Raw genomic sequence first — 22839 nt, 5'->3', positions numbered from 1 at the left:
GGACTGTTATATAACTTATTTTTTTACTTGGAATATCAGCTCTTTAATCCTGAACAAAACTGAATGTGTGCCTGGTTATTTCTCTGCTCCATCCCTGTACCTGTGCTTGTGTCTGGTGAGGGGGATTCCCCAGGAAACTTCTGGCCTTGCTCTGACCACGTGTGAGTGTGGAAGCTCTCCAGGACTGGCTTATGTCACTGTGAGGGCAGAGCACTCCCTTCTTTTATGGGGAGCAGCCTCTGACCTCCATCTGCACTGCCTGCTGGCAGGGTTACAGGACACTGCTCTGTGAGCCTCGGAGAACTCTCCCTTCATGCTTAGGAAGGTTAAAGGAGAGCAGCTGGCCTTGGAAGAGCCAGGAGTGAGGTGTGCCTAGAGATGCTGCTCATTCTGTCAGCAGTGGGGTCTGCAGATGCTTCGCTAAGCCAGCCCTAGTGCAGTGGTTCTGTCAGGTCTCCTGTTGCCGTGTCTCAGCCATCACCTGGTGTTTTCTGCTGCTTATATTTGCCTCTCCAAATCATGACACCTTCTTCTATTTTTTTTCCCACCTCTTGTTCCATTTTGTTTTTAAATGCTCTCAGGGCTGAGGTGAGGATGTCTAACCTCTAAATGTCCTGGTGCTGAGCAGTTAGAGGGATTTTCATCCCTGCAGTGTGATGAGGAAGAGGAGAGACTGCCCTGGCAGGTGAGACTCAGGAAGCAGAGAGCAAGAGTCTGCCTGGTTGCTCTGCTGGGTAACAACTTCCTGCTGCTGTGAAAAAATAATATGGCAGTAAATTCTGAAAGTAGTTTTTTTTTTTCCCCCTTTTGTTTGTGGTTGGTTTTTGTGCATTTCTTCTCCCTGTGTCTGAATTCTGCTCTCATGAACACTGGACTGTAGCAGATGGTGCTGTAGGAGTGGAAGAAGCCTGGTACTTTCTAGGGAAAGAAGTGAAGCTCCTCCTCCCTAGCTTGGGTCTGCACCAGGTGCTTGGAGCTTGGTGCTGCCAAGGAAGGCAGTGAGAGTTCCACTGCTATTCATGATGCAAAATGCCTCCTTTGGGAGAGCTGGGGCCTCACTGTAGTCAGGGTAGCTCAGCAGGGGCAGCTGCCCAGGCAGGCTGTGCAGGATGTTCCTGTCCTGTCCTGGCTGTGACCCCTGTGCCACACTGGGGGCTCGGCAGTGTCGCTGTGCCCGGGGGCTGCAGAGCCTCAGCCTTGAGGAGAGGCACCACGGGGCCAGGGTGGAGCCTGTGGATAAAGGCCTGGCCTGATTGATTTTCTTTGGCAGCTCTGTGCCACTCATTTCTGGCTGCAGTACGAGTCCACTCTGTTGTTTTGGGTTTTTTTTTTAAACTAGTGAAACAAACACAAGAATGGTGGGAATGCTGCAGGGGCCTCTGTGGCCTTAGAGGGACTTGGTTCCTTCAGAAGGGGTTGTAGCTTTACAGCTGCTCCAGGTAAGGCACAAGGCTGTTCCAGGGTACAAACTGTCACTGCAGGCACAGATCTGGATTAATTTTTTTGAACAGCCCAGCTACTTGTACAGAAACCAGCTCTTGTTATCTGCCACTCATCATAAATGTTGTTCTCCACCTGCTAAGACAGGAGGAAAGGAAATTCAATTCCTGTAATAACCGAGCCAGCCCTGTCTCCCCCTCACTGCCCCTCCCCTGCACTACCCCAGGCACGCCTCTGCCCACAGGAGGAAATATCACAGTGCTGGAGCTTCCCCCCACACCAGCTGCTGGCAGCCCAGTTAAATAAGCACAGTTATACACTTCTTGCCTATTTATACAATAAGCACTAAGGTTACACTTTATTTACAACTTTTGAAAAATGTACAGTTTCTTACATGGGTTACTTGTGCAAAGTTATACTTTTCAACTAACAGACCAATGTGCACACAAAAGACACTGGAACAGTGGACAACACAATTGCAGGTTCCATCCCACACTGCTGCTTAAGGTTCTGTATCCAAAGGTACAAACTTGCCTTACAAAAAAAGTGACTGGACTTACAAATGTTTTTTTCAGAATTGAAAAAATACTTCCATAAAACTGAAGGGAACGAACTCAAGCATGCAGCAGTAGCTCACACAAACCACGCCGTCATCTACGAAGAGCAGAAACTGCAGAGACTCGAGTGCCTACCCTGGACTTAATTCAAACTTCCCACAAAACAAAGTTAGATCCCAAACAACTTATCTTTCTCAGCTAAAGATAAGGGGCAGGAGAAAGACACCGAAGGAGAGCAATTCCATTGCTAGAACAGGTCAGGTTTTATCTCTTCCTTAATGTGGAAGCCTTTTGCTGAGTACCACAGCTCTGCCTGGTTTTGTCCAGTAATGCCTTGGTGACAGGACTATAGAAACCTACTGACAGTTTCTGTAGGCATGTCCTTTAAAATAGTAATAATAAAAAAAAGGGCTTGTTTCTCACCCTCAGCAAAGATCCAAGTACCACAGCCGTAGTGATTTATGTAGATCTGTACATAAATCTTGCATGTGAAGTGCAGAAGTAACAAGCATTCGAGGGGCTTACTAAATCTTTGAATTGGAATCAATCAAAGTGTTGATTTTTTTAACATGAGTAAAGGAGTTGATAAACCAATACAAAAGGGAAACAAAAAATGATTTCTTCACCCAGTACTTAGAAACGCAGTGGGGTCTAAACCAATAGTAGAGGTGAGTGACCAGCCCGGACACATCAGCACTTTAGTTAATATCAGTTAAAAAAATGTGTATGTATATAAACATCCCTTTTATCAAGCTACACATAAGCATCACTGTGTATAACACAATTACAATTAAAAGCTTAGTGTACACTACAGAAATGCACAATACTGCCCTAAGACTGGAGAGGGACCACAGAAAATGAATTCAGCATCAGTAACTCTTTTGCAAGTAACCCAAGTACAGAACGTTTGACTTCAAAGTGGGCGCGTTCTGATGTCCAAGGAGAAGAAGCTTCAGCGAGGGAGGGTGGCAACAGCACAACAGCTATTTTGCTTGCAAAGTAAATGCTAGGAGGAAAAAGATGACTCGGACACTTTGTTTATTTTCCTCATCAACAGAGTGTTCATTTGCATCATCCTGGGTCAACAGTCACGCCAGCTCTGTTCTACTATTGCAGAAACCCGTTTTTCATATTCCCGCTTATTCTCTTGGTATAGCTGAGCTGCCTGGCTGTTTGCTGGGCTGTTCGGATTGGGCTCATCCAATAGGGACTGTGCAAAGAGAAAAACATCCTGAGGCACTGCCCAGTACAGCTCCCCAACACACCCTCTGAACTGCCCACGCTGGTCAGAGCAGGGCTGTTAGTCCAGGTGCAGCACTGCATCCCTGCAGCTGGAAGGCTCTGGAGGCTCTGGCCACCAGTGTCACCCCTGCACAGTGCAGGTGACTTGCTGTGACAGCCAAGCATTGCTGGGGGCCCTGCAGTGACCACCTGGGTCACTGCCTGGCCAGCTTACACCTGGGAGGGATTCACACTTTGCCAATATTGTAGCTGCTATACTGGCTCTTAGGAGAGGGGGGAAAAAGTTTCCTGAGCTGTTTTTGTCAAAGCATCCTAATGTAATTCTGCCTCTTCATGCAGAGTTCTTTTACCTGTATGGATGTTAAGATGGAGGAGACATCATAGGTGGGGCTCCAGCGATTCTGAAGGATATCCAGACATATACTACCGTCTGCATAGACTGGAAAGGGTCAAAAAAACAGCTTAAACCACAACTTGTACAGCCACTGGCTTTTCTCCCTAGTACTGCCCACTCCTGAAAACCTATGTACAGACACAGTGCAACAGCCCATACTGCAAAGAGGCCTCTAGGTAGGAAGCACTGAAGCTCCTCACCAACTTAAACTCAACTCCTGGTTATTCTCTCACAAACTTCTCTGTGTCATTGCCGCTGTGGAAAATCATGAACAGATTTTAAGGCAAAAAAAAAAATTCAGCTGCCCAGAAGTGAACCAAACAAAGAACACCCACAAACAGTTGTTCACACTCAAGGTCTCCCCATGAAGTCTCTGCAACAGAGTCCAGTCACCTTATTCACAGCAGCTACATGAGAACCTTCCCTCCCTGCACTGTACCCACACTTGCCATGGTAGAAGGTTTCTGGTATTTCTGCAGAAAGCAAGGAATAGCTCTCCAGCCTTTAGCTACCAAGGAAGGGGATTAATTAAACAATCTTACTGTCACTGGCTATAGCTGGACCCTAACACTACATTTCACGGTGTATCATTCTTACAGGCATTTAGGGGAAGTGACAGATGACAGCTGCATTCACTGGTGCCACTACGCTATGTCTACAAACATACAGACAGAAGTCCAAAGCACTGCTATTTAAGTACAAAACATTCTTCTGTAAGGCTTAACAGGCAGTTGAGTGTCTCACCAGTACTGTGCTGTAACACCTGAAAGGTAAGAGGCTCCTTTTATTGCCCCTTTCTTTTCAAGCCTGAGCACTGCTCACATATCCATCCTCACCAAAACTACACAACCACTGGAATTGTGCTGCCTCATTAGTGGAAACTTTTATAATAAATAAACCTTTTGTACAGCAAGCTATAACAAAAAACATCCCAGCCCTCTCTTCCCCCCCACCAAACCTCCGAGAGAACAGCAAAACTAAACCCAAGCACTGTCTAAGTACTTACCATTTGGATGAAACATTTTAGAGACAAATCTGACAGTAGGTGGCTTATTTGGGTATTCTTCTGTGAATTCTATTGTAAGTTTGAAAGTTCCTGGGGTTGAAAGAGAGATAAAGCAAGCTTTATTCAGCATGAATTTACACAAGGGATGAGTAAGTAGCAGTTCCCCCACAATACACACTGACACTACTGTGCTCACACAGGCATGATGGACATGGAACACACATTGTGCAATTCCTTCACTCTCATGGAGTTAATCATTAACACCCCAGTCCCAAACAGTACTGGTACAAGAGTACTTCCTGGGACTGGCTTTTATTAAGCCAGTCAAAAGGTTTATGTGGGGAAATAAATCTGCCCTTGGGGTTTTCTTCCAGAGAGCCTAATCCCAGTACACTGTACAAACAACAGCAGTGGGTGTAGAACCATCTGTGTACATAACGTCATTGGGTGAGTCCTATCTAGGGAATATGCTGTCATAGCAAGGACCTTGTCATTTATTTCCTCTAAATTAAAAAAAGGCATATTCCTCAACAAATGTAAGGTAATCAGGTCCTGCAGAAAAGTAGTATTGAATGCAGCATATCCAAATCAAACTTACAAATATAAACCTGAGCATTTACTTCACGCTAACTGGTCATCCTTAGTGAGAGGCTGATTAAGCAGAAACAGAAACTGCAGCGGAGTCTCAATCCAATCATTTTAACAGCCTGCACCAACCTAAGTTATTTTAGCCCTTCTCCTCAGGCTATGACAATCTGAGAATAAGAAGTCTGTCAAGTAAGCTGCACATATGGGTTCAGGGGATCAAGGCCTAGTCCTGATTCAGCTCTGGAACCAAGGAACTCTCCCTGCTCCACTGCAGACCACGGGAGCTGCTCCCAGCCACGCTCCCTGGTGTGCCCAGAGCTGGAGCAGCTCCACACAAACACACAGCCCTCCTGCAGAAGGGCTGCACCTGACACTAAAGCCAGAACAAGCTGCTGCTGGGGCATGTTGCCTTTTTTGAAAGGGCATCTTTATGTATCAGTGATGGATGAGTCAGGTTCCCCACATCCCCCCACGCTCAGTGTCCCTCGGTGTTTCCTGTTGTGAGGGAGTTTTCCAGCCCCAATAGAATGAAGTTATTCCTTTGGCTAGCAAACACGTGCCAGTAACTGGTAAGCCAGAGAACAGATTTTTGGTTTTTCTTTTTTTTTTTTTTTCCAGATCAGCAACGACCTGCAAGATTTCCCAGGGACTCCTTTCTTTATAAGGAGATAAACTGTAACACTGAGTTGCAAGAAATGAAGGTCATTGCTTTGACGTTCCAGTTTGCAAATGAAGACACAGCACAGATGCTTTAGCACTTTCTCTACAGCAGTGGGAAGTCTCAACACCCTAAAAATAAGTTTATGCATGTTTGGTTTTTTTATTAGCAGCCTAACAATGTAACAGCAGAGAGCCAACACTATGCTATCTCACTGTGAAACAAACGAGCCAGAACAGCAGAGTTAGGATTGCTCAAATTACTGGAAGTCTGCAGTGGGGTTTTCAAGTAGACTCCAGCTTAGTCCAGTGGCACAGAGCCAGGTCTGAGATCAGCGTGAAACACAGGAATTAGGAACAACTTCTGCCAGCTGCAAACATCAGCCCCTTAGAACCAAATGCTTAGAGATTTGACTCAAGATATTCTCAGCTCTCCCTGCCCCAGTTTGGTTCTCAGGAGCCTCCCCCTGAGGGAGGAGTGACTAAGCAAGCAGTAGGCTGAAAACCAAGCACAAACCACCACACAGGCTCGACAGCAACAGGAGCAGTTTGGTCTCAGAATCTATTTAAAACCACTGAAAGAAAGGGAAGCTATTGTCCCACAGAGACAGGACAGTGACACTTCAACACAGATCTGAGCTCACCTGCAGCAACACCCAGCTGGAATATCTATCTACCTGCTGAGATTTCCAAGGCAGGGCCCAGAGTGGCAATGGCTCTTTGGAAATGCTCCACAGTATGCAAACCCTCACTACTGAGCTTTACTAAAGGGCAAATCCAGAGACGTGATGCACCAGAGTCCAAGGGTCACCCACACTGAAAGCCCACAAAGGTATCACAACACAGTGCTGAGGCCTTCAGGGTTCAGCCCCTTCTGTCACTAATTTTAATGCTTTCAATTGGTATTTCTCACAACTTACCCTAGACAGACATTTTAAAACCATGAATTATCATATTTTCTGTCATTATTGATTTTGGGATCACCACTAATCTTAGGCAAACATTCTCTTTTCTGCCCTGTACTTACCCTGTTGATCACTCCTGCCTCAGGATTTGAGACCCTGACACAGCCAGGAGAGGTTTCTGCCCAGGCTGTGCCCAGCCCCAGCTACTCCAGAGAGCAGAGCCCATGTCCCTGCAGGGCCCCTCACTGCAACCCCTCCATTCCACTGCCCTAAGAGCAGGGACAGGCTCTGTCACTCCTGCATGAGGATACAGGACCCACATTCCATGAGCAAGGCATAAACCACACAGAAGACAAATGCCTCGTGTTCTCTGCTCAGCCTCCTGCACAATCCCAGCAAGGCAGGGTACAATGGCTGAGCTGCTTAAATCTCTCTGAGCCAGGAATCCTCACTAACCACAGCATCATCATCCAGCCTCAGAGGAACAGCACTGGGACAGCCTGGCTTCCATGGCTGTGCCAGCATTCAGATGCCACTTCAGATGCCAAACACAAAGATTCTTAGAAATATGGTGGAGGGAGGATAAATATCCCCAGGGTCCCACTGCAGACACCTGCAATCGAATCCTCTTGAACCAGAAGATGGGAGTTGTGCTGCTGGTCTAAATTAGTGGCTGCTCCTAAGCTGAGGCAGGCTGCACACTGAGTTGTGAAAACACCCTCCAAGTCTGGGGGTGGAGAAGGAGGGATATCAGCTGCAGAATGCTGCACAGCAAGTAAACAAATGTGCTTCAACTTCAGGTTTGCAGCCCAGACAACCTACATCACCTCAGAAGCTGCAGGCAGAGAAGGGCCTCACCAGAAGGAGGATAAAGAACAGTAACTCTCACAATGTCAGCATCATTATACCTCTAGAATAACAAACCCCCTAAATTTCACAGGCTACTTTTACAAGAACTAAGCTATCTGAAATTTTACAGTATCACCACAGAGTGAAAGAGCCTAAAAATGAAAAAGAACACTGACCTGCAAAGACTTACAGAGTTTCAGTGTATCTTTGAGTGACAAGGGCTGTGCAGCTGCAAAGCCAGTCCAAACTAACATGCTGTAAAACTAAAATTTCCTTACTCTTACCTGTATAAAGCTGAACTGCATCTGGACTGCACTGCCTTGATCTGAACTGTGCTGCTTCACCCCCTGAGTGGGAAAGCACAGCTGAGGCACCAGCAAGCCCTATCTCCAGGCTCCACTTAGTGCTTTGTTATCTAGGAAAGTAAGATCCATCCAGGGGGAGGAGATAAGCAGATATCCTGCTGCATAAGCCACATCTGTTTTCCTGAGCACACAGTGGGAAAACACAGCCTGTGCTAAGGAAAGAGCAATCCATCACACCTTGGGGCACAGCAGGACATCAGCCCAAGCTGCAGGACAGCAGCAGCAGCCCCAAGCATCTGTCAGAACCTCAGACTGCTGCGAGTGCAACACGTCCTCAGCATCCAAGATAAAGACTCACTGCTGCCTCAGGAAGCACAGAGGAAATCAATATGTCAGGGCTCTCAAAAGCAGTCCTCAACCTTCTGCAACTAAATGGAAATATATGGAAAAAAAGCCCTTGGAGCATCTGTTAACCACATGCTGAGCTGGAAGAGCCTGAGCATGGCAGGAACCTGCATTCAGCACACTGCAAGGAGACAGCTCTCTGCTCCAAACAGTGAATCACTCTATCAGCAGCACTGCTCCAAGAGCCTAAAGCAGCTCCAGCAACCCCCACAGAAGTTTCAGTGAGCCCTTCTTTAAGGGTTACCACATGAGACAGCAAAACACATTTAGTCTAGCTGCTCTATTATGCAATGCTTTAAGTCCAAGTTCTAAACATCAGCCTGCTGAAGCAGCTACTCCAGCAAATTTCTTAACTAAGGAAATTAAAAAGAATTTCATTAAAAAGAAGTGAGTCTTCAGAGTTTTCTTAGGCCTGAAATATTTGAGGTCTTCAAAATGTTCACAGAGAAATACAGTCTGCAATTCAGAGGCACGTCCACAGGTGCTACCTCCACGGATAAACAAAGACAAGGGAGTTAGCCAAGAACAACATAAGAGTTAAGGAATTTTTCCTATGCTTTTGTCATGAGTCATGGAGATCTAAGATTAATTATAGCCTACACTGAAAGTACCTTCAAAAATGCATCACTGATTTCAGTTAGACAGTATTTCATGTCTAACAGGTTTTCACAAGATGCTGAAGTACTCACACAGCATCAGTAAACCTTTCAAAGTCAGTAAGGCCAGAGGGAAACTACAGGTATGTCACCAGGACCTATTCAGTCAGCTTTTAAACGTAAAAAGTCTTTTCAATCCTAAGTCCTGATTGATACCAATTGTAGCACAGCAAAAATAAATGACAAGAAAAAGCCACTCTTCTGAACTTCCTCAGTCATTCAGCCCATTTCCTACTTCAGCTGACTCACACTGGAACTTGCTCACAAAACACTTCCAGCATCAGAATACAGAACTCAAACAAAAGACAACAGTTCTATGCCAAGTTATTGATAGCTACCCAAACATGAATGTCCCTAAAAACATGATCCAAAGTTCAACAGAAAAGTTTAGAGACCCTTAACATTACTTATAATAGATATAGGGACTACATACAAGACTGTACAAGCTAATTGTATGTTTTTTTTTAAGTCAACACAGCAATCTAAATCTACAACACTTTCTGAGAGTAGGATTAGAGAACTAATATTTACAAGAACCAGGCACACACGTGTGTGGTCAGGTGAACATGCACCCACGTCCCCCCCTTCACCCTCTCCAGGCTCACACCTGTTGCAGTCTACGGCAGTGACACCACGGCCGTGTCAAACCGCAGCATTCACCCCGAAAAGCCAAACACAGCCCCGCACGCCGCACTTACCGTCCTCGAAAGGAGTCCCCTCGGGCCTGGAGAAGGGAAAGCAAAGCACAGCGTTACCCCGCTGGCAGCCCGGCTCCGACCCCCCGGCGGCGGAGCGGCCCCCGCGGCCCGCCGCCCCCTTCCCCGCCGACTCACCCGAAGATGACGGCGTTCCACACCATGATGTTGTTCTCAGAGGGGGCCCCGCTCACCCCGGCCGGGGGATCCTCCTGCAGCCTGCGGGGCACAGGGACGGTGAGCGGGGCTGCGCCCCCGCGCTGCGCAAACGGCGTAACCCGGCCCAGGAGCCGCCGCACCGCGCAAACAGCGTAACCCGGCCCGGCAGCCGCCGCTGCGCAAACGGCGTAACCCAGCCCAGGAGCCGCCGCACCGCGCAAACAGCGTAACCCGGCCCGGCAGCCGCCGCTGCGCAAACGGCGTAACCCGCGGCAGGCAGCGCCGCCCGCGCTACGCAATCAGCGGAGCGCGCCTTGCCCCGCCGCCATGTTGTGCTGCCCCCTCCTCCCCCGGTAGCGCTCGGCCCTTCGTCCTCCTCCCGCCCGCCCGCCCCTTTCCCCTCGGCCCACGGCCTCGGTACCTCTTGAAGTCCCGCATGAGGCGCCTACGGGCCGGAGTGGACATGGCGGGCTGAGGGTTATAGCTCAGGCATACACTGCCGGAGGGAGCGCCGGGTGCGGCTGAGGTTCGAGCTCCGACTGAGGCGGCGGCGGCGCTGACGGACAGGAGCGATCGCGGCCTCTACCACTACGGCGGGCGCGGGGGGGGAGCCTGGGCTGCACCGACTCCTGCGCCGGCAGCCCGACGGTCCCGGGATGTACCAACGGCGCGGGGAGAGGGGGGCGGAGCCGGATGTGGCTGAGCCCCCGGCCCAGCCTCTACCACCACGGCGGGGGGCGGGGCCTGGGGGCGGCACCAACGGCGGGGGAGGGCGGGGTGTGACGTCAGCAGTGGCGTCACGGAGGGGCGGTGGCGCTGCGGGATCAAAACAGTTCAGTGGGGAAAGCGAAGGCCGGGCCCAGCAGCGAGCGCATTCCCAAATCCCCGGGGCGCGCCGGGCTCTCTCACACCTAACGGTGACTGGGGAAGGCAAACACCATCACTACAAGCATGCCCTCCCTTCCTCCTTCTGCCGCAGATTTCTGTGCTGAGGATGAGGCCCTATGGTCTGGGACATCCCTGGGCTCAGCTGTCCTGGCTGTGTCCCCTCCCAGCTCCTTGTGCACCCCCAGCCTCTCGCTGCTGGGGTGGGCTGAGGAGCAGAGAAGGCTCAGCTCAGGGTAAACCCTGCTCAGCAGTAACAAAAACATCTCTGAGTTATCAGCACAAATCCAAACCACAGCCCCACACCAGCTACTGTGAAGAAAAATAACTCCATTGCTGTCAAAACCAGCACAACACTGCATTCTCTGCTTCCCCAGATAGTGTTTTCAAGGGAAAAATAAGCTATTTTTTACGTTTCTTTAACAGCTTTTGGAAATAAAGAATCTTTCAGCTGTTGTGTAAAACAGGCTGGCTAGGCTGTGTTTCTCGACACGGGAGAAAACCCAGTGACAGAAAGTTAACATTGTTATCAGGCCGCACAGGACCTTCCCCGCTGCACCGGCTTGTGCAGTCAGACCCGCGTGAGCTCTGGCTGCTGGTCAAGAAGGGCTCTGTCCAGTTTTGCCCGGCCTTTAGAGGGGCAGGAGCTCCGGCAGCCGGCGGGCCCTGCGCTCCCCGGAGCCGCCCCGGCGGGCGGGGTCGGGCGCGGGGGCCGGGCCAGGCGGCTCCGGGCCCGCCGCCGCCGCCGCCATGCCCAAGGTGGTGTCGCGCTCCGTGGTGTGCTCCGACACCCGCGACCGCGAGGAGTACGACGATGGGGAGAAGCCGCTGCACGTCTACTACTGCCTGTGCGGGCAGATGGTGCTGGTGCTCGGTGAGCCGGGGCCGGAGCCGGGGCTGGGGCTGGGGCGGGCCGGGGCGGGGGGGGGGGCAGGCCGCGGCCCGGCGGCGCGGAGGGCCCGGGAAGGCGGCGGCGGGGTGCGGGTCCGGGGTATGAGATACGGGTGTGGGTCTGGGATGTGAGATGCGGGTGCGGGTCCGGGGTATGAGGTACGGGTGTGGGTCCGGGATGCGGGGTGTGGATTGCGGTTCCCGTGCGGGTGCCCGCCGGCCCCGCCGCCAGCCCGGCCCTCGCTCCCGCAGATTGCCAGCTGGAGAAGCTGCCGATGCGGCCCCGGGACCGCGCCCGCGTGATGGACGCGGCCAAGCACGCCCACAAGTTCTGCAACGCCGAGGAGGAGGAGAGCGTGTTCCTGCGCAGGTGGGCCCGGCCCCTGCACCCCCGTCCCTCTGAGCCCGGCCCGGGAAGGCGCTGTCCTCCCGCCCGGCTGGGAGCCACCAGCCCCTGTGCGGTGTCCGTGTGCTCAAGCGCTGCCTCTCTTCCCCCAGACCCGAAGGCATAGAGCGGCAGTTCAGGAAGAAGTGTGGCAAGTGAGTGACCTTTTCTAGTCTTTTGAATGACTTTTAGAATATTTTATAAGGAAACCATAAGAACCCAGAATCTGGGTTTCCTCTCAGCTGTGTATTTCTGTTTCCAGGTGTGGATTGCTGCTCTTTTATCAACACCAACAGAAAAATGCTCCTGTGACGTTCATTGTTGATGGTGCTGTGGTCAAATTTGGCCAGGGTTTTGGGAAAACAAACATATATACTCAGAAACAAGAACCTCCTAAAAAGGTGATTTGCTTTAGAGAACAAGGATACCTTTGCTTTTCTAAAGGTGTTGTGTATAAAATAACTTAATGGTAAGGGGAGAGAAAAGAAAAAGGACCTCTGAACAATAACTCAATTTGGTGTCTTGTCCATGTTTCCCTTAAGTTTCCCTTGACAGTGGTCACTGCTGCTTGAAGTCCTAGCATTAAAGGAGAGCAAAATCAACTCTAAAATCTAGACTGTGCCTGATGTTTAGGCTCAGTTAACAGAAAGTTTCCAGTTGTAAGTAGGTCAGCTTAGTAGTTTGCACAGTGATTCTCAAAGTCTGGCTGACCTACTGTATATCAGTGAGCTTGCTTCTGGTAATGACACCTTTAAGCCCAGAAATCACTGAGCATAATTCCCCTTTACCACCCACAGAGTTCAGGTAATCTTGATGGCTTGCATAAGAAGCCTTAAAACCTTTGGAAGGAGGAAGCAATCCCTACTGGCACAGCTGTTGCCAAGGTTTGACAAAATATTCTTGTTTTTCACGCAGGTGATGATGACCAAACGGACCAAAGACATGGGCAAGTTCAGCTCTGTCACAGTGTCCACAATTGATGAAGAGGAGGAGGAGATTGAAGCGGTGAGTTTTGGATGCCCTTAGTGGGCAGAGGCAGCAGTGGTGTCACTGTTTGGATGAGATGTTGTTCCTCTGGGGTTTGCTGGTGCAAGGTGACGTGTGTCTGTTTCAGAGGGAGATTGCAGACTCATATGCACAGAATGCAAAAGTGATTGAGAAGCAGCTGGAACGCAAAGGCATGAGCAAGAAAAGGCTACAAGAGTTGGTGAGTTTTTCTTTGGTGCTGAACACAAAGCTCTGAGATGTGTTGGCTTTGTACACAAAAGCTATTTTGCAGATCAGACTGCAAGTGTAGAGAGGTCCTGGTATAGTCACAGGCAGCTTGCAGCTTTGTGGGGATGAGATTTCCTTTACAGGTTTTATAAAGATGTTCTTGTCCCCCTGAACTTAAAATTGCATGCCATTGCCTGGAGAGCTAACTGAAGAGCAGCCAGCAGAGTGCCTGCAGGGAGGCTTTCTGTGACCTGCTGGACAAGCACCAAGGGAAGGGGACATCAGGCCATGGCTTTGCCAGCCTGTGCTCCCATGCCTGCTTGGCAGAGCAGGTCATTGCCATGAGGCTCCTGGGGAGGATCTGCAGCTCAGCTGCTGCTGCAAGGGGCACTCAGAGAATGAATGGCAAGGACATCACAACTGATCTTACCTCCTGTGATAGGAGGGGAGTACATGGAAAGGGGGAGGAAATGTGCAGCTTCCACCTGAGGATAGAAAGTATGAAATTGCCTCTTGGGCTTTTTACAATTTTAAAGATGGTCCTTGTTTTGAACACATCTGCAAAACACTTGAGCTACTCTTGCTCCTGGTTTTAGAACTGAAAAATTTGCTTGGTCAGACAAGAAGGGCAAACTTAATTGGAGCACTGAAGGGAAAATTATCCAGACATGATTTAATTCTATCTTAATTTTCCTGTTCAGGCTGAGTTGGAAGCCAAGAAAGCCAAGATGAAGGGAACCCTGATTGATAACCAGTTCAAATGAAATGCTGTGTATCTGCTGGGTATTTGGAGACAGGAGAAAACTGCCAAGAGCTATCACGGTTCTGTCAACAAAGCAGAAGTAACAGACAAGAGTTGCACTGTGCTGCAGCCAGCTTGGAGGATGAGAACCTCTCTGGATCCTCTGTGTACTCTGGGCACCAGTCTTAACTCCAATGGCACTGGAGACTTTGCTCAAACTGCACTTCTCTACAGACCCAGTGTTATGAGCAGGCTGTTGCAGGAGGAATATTTACTTTCAAGAAAATCTTTGCTGCGTGCCTTCCCAAGTTCACCTTTAGATACCTGTCTTTTTATTTTGTAGTTTTCAAATGTGTTTCCTTGAATACATTAGGACAACAGGTACAACAAAGAAATCCTTACAAAAGTAAGCTCTATGGCTGTTGTTCATTTTAAACATTTATTTTTAACATATCCAAAAGGTGCAGCAGCCTGAGCCATGCCACTCCAGCATGGTCTGGAACAACAGGGATGCAAAGCTTGGGCCTGGTGCTGCTGCTCACCCTGAGCTGCCAGCACAGACTGGGCTGCTGCACTGCAGTCTCAGCTCCTGCTGAACATCACAAGGCTGCAGTTGTACAGACACACACCAGAGTGTAAAATCCAAGCCTGTTTTAAACTACTGTAAATAAAAACTGTTACTAATGAGTTCAAATATGTGTTTGGAAGTTACTGATACAGCCAGTGATCATTAAAGAATACATCTGCACATCTGAAGTACCCCATTGGGCAAAAGAGTATCAGTATTTGGAGTTGTGAAATGTGAAGGAAAAATTGTTTTGAACGTACTGACCACTAAGGCCTTGGATGGACAACATTACACACCAGTTTTTAAAGTACCTTGTTTGGGTAATGGTACTTCGTGCCTCTTTCATGATGTAATGACAGTGCTCTCTAGCTCATGGCTTCATTGCTGTACTTTGGATTAAATATCATGTTACAGATTTGAACTAAAAATATCTCTCCTGAGATGTTCTTGCTCTACCAAGTAAATGCATCATAAAATGCAAGCAATGAACAAGATGCTTCCATCATCCACAATTATTATGGAAAAATTCTTATAATAACTATAATTCCTAAAGATTTTTCATCTGGCTTTATAGCCCTGACTGGGAAAACTCAGATCTGTGTACCTAAGATCTATCCTCTCTTTCTCAGGAAAAGGAGTAAAAGAGGGAGTGAACTCTGCCCAGAGCTAGCAGAGATGGGTTGGTAGATCCTGGGACAATTTAATGCCAGGCTGGTAAGCAGGTGTTCACTCAGGCAGTGCTGATCTTGTTCCCTGCTCATCACCTGCTAATCTGGAGCCTATTTCCAGAAGCCGTGGTGGTGTGCAGTGCTTGGGAAGGGCAGGAGGTGTGTGGGTACACAAAGCCCTTTCCCAGTGTGGTAGCACAGTCCAGCCAGGCGAGGGCCTCAGGCTTCCTCTGGGAGCGATCCAAGCCTGGGGGAACTGCAGGTCACTCTCTCTAACAATTCACACTTTTTTCCCAAGCAAGAGTAAAAGACCTTGCCATCTGAAAATAGGTTTTGAACCATGTGAGAGGTGCTGGGATGCAGATGCTGAGTTTCCAGTTGTCCAAGGATGAAGTGTGGTCTTGCTTCAAGTAACACCAGAACAACAAGCTGGCTTGGGGATGGTGGCATTTATTGTCAGGGTTAAAGCTGGGAGGGACAAAAGCTGCTCAGCACAAGTTGTCCAAAGTAGCTGTTACCAACTGCCATCAACTCCCTCGGCTGCCTCCTGGAGCCTTGTGACAGCACAGGCTTCTGGAAGGCCAGTCCATGTTCAATCAGTGTTTGTCATTCTTGGCATTGGAAATCTGCCAGGTTTGGCTCAGGACTTGTGCATGGACCCAGTCAGAAATGGGAGTACCTTGCATCTTCTGAGGTGCTTTTGATACACTCTATGCAGGCCATGGCTGAGACAGCTCCAACACAGAGAATCTGATCCAATACATTATTATGTATTTCTTACTTCAACTGGACCTAGTTCACAACAGTGTAAATCAAGTTGGGTTTTTCATTTCTAGATCTAAATGAATTAAAATATATTAGCTGACTGCAGCAACAGGAAGCAGGGTTACCAAGTTCCAACAATTGATGAAATGTCCTGTTAAAATAGATAAAATCAGCTGTCCTGCAGGGTTTCCCATACCCTGGTAGCAAATGGCAATCTGTAGCAGAGTTCAGACCAAAGAAAAGTCAGATTTCATGTTACAGTCAGACATGTAAAAGTTAACATTTGTTTTTAAAAGTCTGTAGATACAGGTAAGTGATAGATTTGTTTAACTGAGCACCATATTGTATGTAAGAACGTGTCTAGATGCAGAGGTATCACAAAATGTGAAATAAAAGTGAAGGAGGGAGTCTGTTCTAAAAGTAATGGCACACATGGACAGACTTACCTTACAGTATTTCATGACTTACTTCAGATCAGTTTCCAAGCACCTTCACAAAACCCTGGTCTGATTTACGGTGTCAGAAGAGCTCTGGATGTAACAATGCTGCCTGGCTCTCCATAACCTGTACAAAACCTCCACACAATTTGTAAACACTCAAGAGAAGTGGTAACACTGAATCCAACCTCCCTGTTCATCACAGCTGTGCCTGGGGAGCAGCATTGGAGTGAGGAGAAGTTTTAGCCTCAACCCTTACAGCTCTCCTTGTGCTCCATGTTTGTGCCATTTCACTCAGTGCAGGTGGCTTGCCTGACTCCCTGGGCTGTTGCATTGATAAATGCACACTGATAAATACACACAATGTGTATGACAAAGTGATCAGCTTGGGAGCAGCACTAACTGATCAGCCTGAATCTCAGTCTCAGCTTTTGCTGGTGCTATCCTAAAGAGGCCACGGGGCTTTGCCACATCCAGGCATTTTAAAAGTATAAAATTATGGGCTTATTTAAAAGGCTCCAGGGCTGGGCTCCAACGATGGAATGGAAGCCTTGTAACTCCCTGCTGAGGGATCCTTATGACCCTGGCTGGCCACAGCACCCTGGGGTTCTGGGTAGATTTCAAGGCACAAGTGGCCAATCTCTCTTTTGTTGTCAGCCAGAAAAACTCCATCCCCACGCCAGCAGCCAGTGCTGTAACTCCTGTCAATCCCAGCAGGATCAGAAAGCAACAACCAGCAAAGCACTGGAGGGATGACATCTCCCAGAACCTCCCTGGGGCTGCCAGTCTTGCTGTGGGGTCTTGGTAGGTCCTGAGGACTCCTTGTTCCCAAACCACCCCCAGCAGCTGGGTATGGCTGCAGGGTGTGCAGGGCTGGGGCTGTGTCCTGGCAGGCATGTGAGCACAGCTCTGTCCCCACAGCCAGGCCCCCATGCAGTGCTTTGGGCAGCTGATGGGGCCACCCTGCATGGCTGGGCAGTGGCAGGAATAATCCCACTGGGAATGGCTGATTTTACCCTGCAGGATAAAGCCTCTTGCCCTGCCCCTCTGCACCAGACCCTGCCAGCCATGCAGGCAGCACATGAAGGATGCTGGGGCAAGGGTGACAAGGGTGACAATGACACAGAGGCAGGGGCACTCCTGGCACCATCCAAAGCCCAGAGACACAGCCTGGAGTGACCCAAGGACTGCTGAAGGGGACAGTGGAGTGGGTGAGCTAGCACTCTGGTCTTTAACAAATCAAGTCCTCAGGGTGGGATGTTCTTCACTGCAAGACTCAGCACACCAGCAGGCACAGCCCCGCTGGGGCAGGCCGGTGCACACTGAGCCATCCCAGCCATCCCACACCAGTCACCAGCTGCCCCAGGCACTGACAAGTGTGTCACACGATCCCCTGCACAGCCCTGCTGCGTCAACACCTCCTAAGCCTGGATTTACGGCTGCTGGGCCAGGGCTGAGGCAGAGGCAGCACTACAGGCATTGACCATCCCTGTTCACCTGCAAAGGAGCTGCTGCACCAGGCTGGACACAGCTCCTGTGCAGGAAATCACAAGGTGTGGGATTGTTCAGCCCTTCCCACAGGAGAATCACATTTAAAAGGAAAATCCACCCCATCCTTGTTGTTCTTGGGGCAGTACAGCCCAGTGGACAAAATGCAGCATTGGAGGGACTGCACTCAGCTTGCTGCCTTGCCACTGGTGGGCCCCAGTCCTTTTCTCATGCCTCAGTTTCCCCACAAGAACAAAGCCCTTAATCCCTGTACAGTGTGCTCCTGTGGCAGACAACAGCAGCAGCTGAACCCCCAGCCTGGTCCCCAGACAAAGCTGCTCCCCCCAGGAGGGGCAGTTCAAACCCCAGAAGGCCTACCAGGCTGTAGTACCCAACAGTGGAGTGCAGGAAAACCCCTTGTGGGCTCTGCCCTGTATCTCCCACCTGCCAGAGCTAAAAAAGCTGTGAAATACATTTTTGTTTCCTGAATCCCCAAAGCACTCAATAGGGCAGGTAGCTAAAACCCATTTCACTCAGTGCCAGCCCTGCACCCCAAGTCCAGTGCACAATCTGTAGGTCTTAGGGATGGCCCAGCTCAGCTCCTTTGCAGCCTGGCACAAGAGCCCAGCTCAGTGCCTCAGTCACCCACCACTGTGTGCAGGAAGAAATGATGCACCTACCTTACTGTGCCAATGGCCTGGCCATGCAACCCCTGTGGAGGAAAGGACAGGAAAGGATGCCCCATGCTCAGCATTTCAGAACAGCCCTTGAAATCCAGGAGAGCTTAGCAGCAGGAGGCTGAGAGCCCTTACTTAACAAGCTGGCACTTGTACAACAGGAGAGGGCTCCCTGTAAAGCTGCCCTGTGGCACAGTCCCCTGCCAAGCTGCTGCCTGTGCCCAGCACTGCCCACTGCTGTGGCATTGCTCACATCTCACCTGTACAGCTTGTTTCATTTCCACAGCAGGCACTGGGGGATCTCACTCTGCAGCAACAGGGGCAGTTGAAACCATCAGCAAGGACAGTGGCTCAGCTGTGAGGCACAGGACTGGCTCCCATCAGGAAGGCCCCTGTCCTCTCACAGGGACCCTGGCAAGCCAAGGCCACCAGCAGCAGGAAGGTGCTGTGCTCTCATGCCTGGCTACCCTGCTCAGATTCCAGCAATAAAACCAACTCTTGCTCTTTGCAACACAAGGTCTTGTTTAGCTGCCTTGGGCAGTGGCTGAGATTGGTTTCAGTGATTGAAATCAACTGCTTTGAGCAGGCCTGGGCAGCCACAAAGGACCAAAGGCATGGGAGAAGTGAGGAGACTCACTGATCTGAAGGGCAGAAGACCAGGAGAGCATCCCCTGACCACTCCAGATCCCCAGGTAGAAACCAGGCAGCTTTGCTGGAGTGACCCACAGACCTACAGTGATATCTGGGTAAAGGCCACACCACACACCTTCCCCCAACTTGCAGTTTTCTCCAAACTGTTCCAGCAGCATAAAGGAATTTTCCCCTTCCCCTGGAAATTTGAACCTGAAGTTCCAGGGGTAGGGAATGAGCCTGGGAATGCACCTCCCTGCCTAGCAAGCACAGCTGGTACAGAAGCTGTCTCTGCTCAGCTGCTGCACCCCCACAGCACAGCACAGCACTCTCTGGGAGAGCAAGGCTAGCCAGGGAAGCTGCAGAACAGCAGCAATTACCTGCCCTTGTGTCCTCTGCATGCCCAGTTAGGGAGCTCAGTTTCTAAGGCAGAGAACATGCCAAGCTCTGCTCCTCCAGGAGCAGGAAACACCCCCTGAGACATTCTTCCACCTCCCAGACATTCAGTGCCATAGGGAGTGCTGTGCTTTACAGACAGTTTAGGCACTTGGCACCATCAAAATCAGGTTTCATGAGTTCCAAGGAGCAGACAGGCCAGAGGCAGGACTGTGGCACACACTCAGTCCATCAGCTCTGGTTAGTGGAGGCTCAGGGAGGTCAGCTGGGTGAGCCCTTCAGAGCTGCCAGTCCCATTCCAGCCTACACCACTGGCTTCCCCTGGGGAGGAAACACTACCCAGCTCCCCTGGCAGCCTGCACTGTGTTTACCTGCCAGCACTTAGCAGGTACCAAGGCTTGCAGGATGAAGGTGGCTCATCTTCCTCCTTCTCTACAACTGCTGAGCCTCCCAACCCCCTCATACTTCAGCTGCTGTAAGAACAAACATGAGATGAGAAAAATTTGTTTCAGATTTTTATTTCTCTGCACTTTTTAAGCAGGAGTGACTGAAATAGAAACCATCATGAGTCCCATCAGGGGGAATAGTTTGATAAAGACAGGGCAAGCAGTCACCCCTGCCCCTTGCCAACCTGTACAAACATCAGCTGCCAGTGTTTAGTAACTAGATGGTTTTCAAACAAGTCCATGAACAGTCATAGACTACATAGAACAACATGCCAGTTCACAACAGGAAACAACTTATGTATACTTCTTGATTTCATCATACAGGACTAAGACAAAAGCACCACCCATTCCTCGGAGTACGTTTGACCATGCGCCTTTGAAAAAGGCCTTGGAGCCCTCATCCCGGGCAATCTTCCGCCAGCAGTCAACAGTGCCAGAGTACATTATGTCAGCTGCAGGAGACAGACAGCTTCAGGAACTGGGTGCCCACCATCCGCAACATCCAAGTCATAAACAGCCTCATCTATCTACTGGCTTTAGAACCTCAAGTGCATCCCATCTCTTGGCTGACTTTCTGCAATACTAGCACATCAGAGAATGAGACTGCCCAGGAGAGATGGTGCTGCTGCTGCATTGTCTCTGAAGACACTGCAAGGACCAGTTCAAGCAGAAGACAGCAACTCCTTGCTTTGACAGCAACACTCCAAACCCAAAAGCTATTGCACGGTTGGCCAGGCTGTGCCTGCTATGGAGGCTGTCTTTTCTTGTCCCAGAGACACTGGCTTGCAACACCCAAGGGCAAGTTCAGCTGTTCCTACCTACTGACATATACCTGACTTGCGCATGCCACCTTACAGGTGTGCTGCACGACCCATTCGTGCCCCTTCCTGTCACCTGCTTCTGCAGCCTCTCCTACACCCCTTACAAGAGATGAGGATATCTACACAGGCTGATGAAAGCAAAGCTATCTGCCTTCCTCTCAGCTCCACCACCAGCTACGGACTCAGGGATGCCCAGTAACTCTTACACAGAAGGAGAAACTCACCTCCTTTCCGGCCAGACTGCATCATCATGCGACGACGAACCGTGTCAAACGGGTAGGAGACCAAACCGGCCACAGCAGTGACGGTCTGAGCAATCATCCAGCTGATAACAATGTGGGTGTTCTTTGGGTCTGGAAGCATGCCTGCAGGAGAGAGGCTTTGATGAGAACGGCAGGTAAGCCACCAGCACTACCGAAATGCACTTCAGGCCTGCCGCAGCCCAGCATCTCCGTTTTTGTGTTTGGGTCGACCTACCCTTGGCGGTGTCGTAGATGCCGAAGTAGGCGGCTCTGTAGATGATGATGCCCTGGACAGAGACACTGAAGCCCTGGTACAGGCCCCGAAGGCCATCTGAGCGGAAGATTTTGACCAGGCAGTCACCGAGCCCACTGAACTCCCGGTCGGCCCCGGCTTTACCCACATCCGCTGCCAGGCGGGTTCGGGCAAAGTCAAGGGGGTACACGAAGCACAGGGAGGTGGCGCCGGCGGCACCCCCGGATGCCAGGTTACCGGCGAAGTACCGCCAGAACTGGGTTCGCTTGTCCACGCCGCCCAGGAAGATCTCCTTGTACTTATCCTTGAAAGCGAAGTTGAGGGCCTGGGTGGGGAAGTACCGGATCACATTGGCCAGGTTGCCGCGCCAAAAGGAGAGGATGCCCTGCTCCCGCGGGATGCGCACCACGCAGTCGATGATGCCCTTGTACTGCTTGTCGGCGGCGATCTGCTTGCTGGCGTGCTGCACCTGCAGGGGCCGAGACGCCGCCGTCAGCGCCGCTCCCCGCGAGCCCCCGGCCCACCGCCGCCCCCCCTCTCCTTGCGGCGACCTCGGCACGGCCCCGGCCGCCGGCGCTCACCTGCAGCAGCAGCTTGACCCTCTCGATTGGGGCGACGGCGGTCTTGGAGATGGCGGCCGCCACCCCGCCGGCGAGGAAATCCTTGGCGAAGGACACGGCCGCATCGGTCATGGCGGGAGCGGCGCGAGCGGGAGGCGATGCCGGGCGAAGGAGGCGGGAGGCGGCGCTGAGGGGGCGCCGCAATGGCCGTTAATATAGGGGCTGGGCGCGAGCGTGGGCGGGGCGCGCGTCCCGCTCGCCCATTGGCTGCGCCGGGGGGCGTGGCCGCCGCAGGGGGACGGGGCTGCCGTTGGAACTGGTGGGGGGCACATGGCCGCGGTGAGCCCGGCATGGGGCACACCGGGACGGGACATCCCGGGACGGAGCACACCGGGACGGAACAGCCCGGGATGGAGCACACCGGGACGGGATATCCCGGGATGGAGCACACCGACCGGGAGGGGACATCCCGGCATGGAGGACACCGGGACGGGACATCTCGGCATGGGGCACACCGGGACGGGATATCACGGGATGGAGCACACCGACCGGGAGGGGACATCCCGGGATGGAGCACACCGACCGGGAGGGGACATCCCGGCATGGAGGACACCGGGACGGGACATCTCGGCATGGGGCACACCGGGACGGGATATCACGGGATGGAGCACACCGACCGGGAGGGGACATCCCGGCATGGAGCACACCGACCGGGAGGGGACATCCCGGCATGGAGCACACCGGCACGGGAAATCCCGGGATGGAGCACTCCGGGACAGGACATCCCGGGATGGAGGATCCCGGGATAAAGCACGCCGGGACGCGGCATCACGGCATGGAGGATCCCACCAGCACCGCGGACAGGACACGGATGCGGCCCCGGCCCGGTCACACCGCCTGTCCCTATCTGTA

The 22839-nt window shown here is 51.1% G+C and overlaps 3 protein-coding genes across 4 annotated transcripts; 1 reads left to right on the top strand and 2 right to left on the bottom strand.

The window, feature by feature from the left end:
* Window positions 1-1760: 1760 nt before the first annotated feature.
* Window positions 1761-10591, bottom strand: UBE2A (ubiquitin conjugating enzyme E2 A). Of its 2 annotated transcripts, none has more exons than XM_059482867.1 (6): window positions 10280-10591; window positions 9838-9918; window positions 9703-9728; window positions 4640-4729; window positions 3590-3678; window positions 1761-3207 (listed from the first exon to the last, which is right to left on the bottom strand). In XM_059482867.1, the coding sequence occupies exons 1-6, from the start codon at window positions 10321-10323 to the stop codon at window positions 3079-3081; spliced, it is 459 nt and encodes a 152-aa protein (XP_059338850.1). In that variant the 5' UTR covers window positions 10324-10591; the 3' UTR covers window positions 1761-3078. The 2 variants fall into 2 exon arrangements, with proteins under 2 accessions (XP_059338850.1, XP_059338851.1); XM_059482868.1 differs by having other exon boundaries at window positions 3590-3669.
* A 140-nt stretch (window positions 10592-10731) lies between these two features.
* STEEP1 (STING1 ER exit protein 1) lies at window positions 10732-14670 on the top strand. Its single transcript, XM_059483216.1, has 7 exons — window positions 10732-11617; window positions 11887-12004; window positions 12133-12174; window positions 12282-12420; window positions 12935-13024; window positions 13134-13226; window positions 13936-14670. The coding sequence occupies exons 1-7, from the start codon at window positions 11494-11496 to the stop codon at window positions 13996-13998; spliced, it is 669 nt and encodes a 222-aa protein (XP_059339199.1). The 5' UTR covers window positions 10732-11493; the 3' UTR covers window positions 13999-14670.
* Window positions 14671-20107: 5437 nt separating this feature from the next.
* SLC25A5 (solute carrier family 25 member 5) lies at window positions 20108-22120 on the bottom strand. The gene is made up of 4 exons (XM_059482848.1): window positions 21949-22120; window positions 21350-21836; window positions 21097-21237; window positions 20108-20503 (listed from the first exon to the last, which is right to left on the bottom strand). Exons 1-4 carry the CDS (start codon window positions 22057-22059, stop codon window positions 20346-20348), a joined length of 897 nt encoding a protein of 298 aa, XP_059338831.1. The 5' UTR covers window positions 22060-22120; the 3' UTR covers window positions 20108-20345.
* Between the last annotated feature and the right edge of the window lie 719 nt (window positions 22121-22839).

This window comes from Ammospiza nelsoni, chromosome 15, assembly GCF_027579445.1.
Source record: "Ammospiza nelsoni isolate bAmmNel1 chromosome 15, bAmmNel1.pri, whole genome shotgun sequence".
Classification (NCBI taxonomy): domain Eukaryota; kingdom Metazoa; phylum Chordata; class Aves; order Passeriformes; family Passerellidae; genus Ammospiza; species Ammospiza nelsoni.
This window is presented reverse-complemented; position numbering and strand designations above follow the sequence as displayed.

Coding starts and splice junctions, on each gene's coding strand:
- UBE2A (XM_059482867.1), bottom strand. CDS start 10,323: ATGTCCACTCCGGCCCGTAGGCGCCTCATGCGGGACTTCAAGAG. Junction 9,919..10,279: donor CTCATGCGGGACTTCAAGAG/GTACCGAGGCCG, acceptor TGTGCCCCGCAG/GCTGCAGGAGGATCCCCCGG. Junction 9,729..9,837: donor TGGAACGCCGTCATCTTCGG/GTGAGTCGGCGG, acceptor TCCCTTCTCCAG/GCCCGAGGGGACTCCTTTCG.
- SLC25A5 (XM_059482848.1), bottom strand. CDS start 22,059: ATGACCGATGCGGCCGTGTCCTTCGCCAAGGATTTCCTCGCCGGCGGG. Junction 21,238..21,349: donor CATCTACGACACCGCCAAGG/GTAGGTCGACCC, acceptor TCTCTCCTGCAG/GCATGCTTCCAGACCCAAAG. Junction 20,504..21,096: donor GCAGTCTGGCCGGAAAGGAG/GTGAGTTTCTCC, acceptor TGTCTCCTGCAG/CTGACATAATGTACTCTGGC.
- STEEP1 (XM_059483216.1), top strand. CDS start 11,494: ATGCCCAAGGTGGTGTCGCGCTCCGTGGTGTGCTCCGACACCCGCGAC. Junction 12,421..12,934: donor AACAAGAACCTCCTAAAAAG/GTGATTTGCTTT, acceptor TTTTTCACGCAG/GTGATGATGACCAAACGGAC. Junction 13,227..13,935: donor AGAAAAGGCTACAAGAGTTG/GTGAGTTTTTCT, acceptor TTTCCTGTTCAG/GCTGAGTTGGAAGCCAAGAA.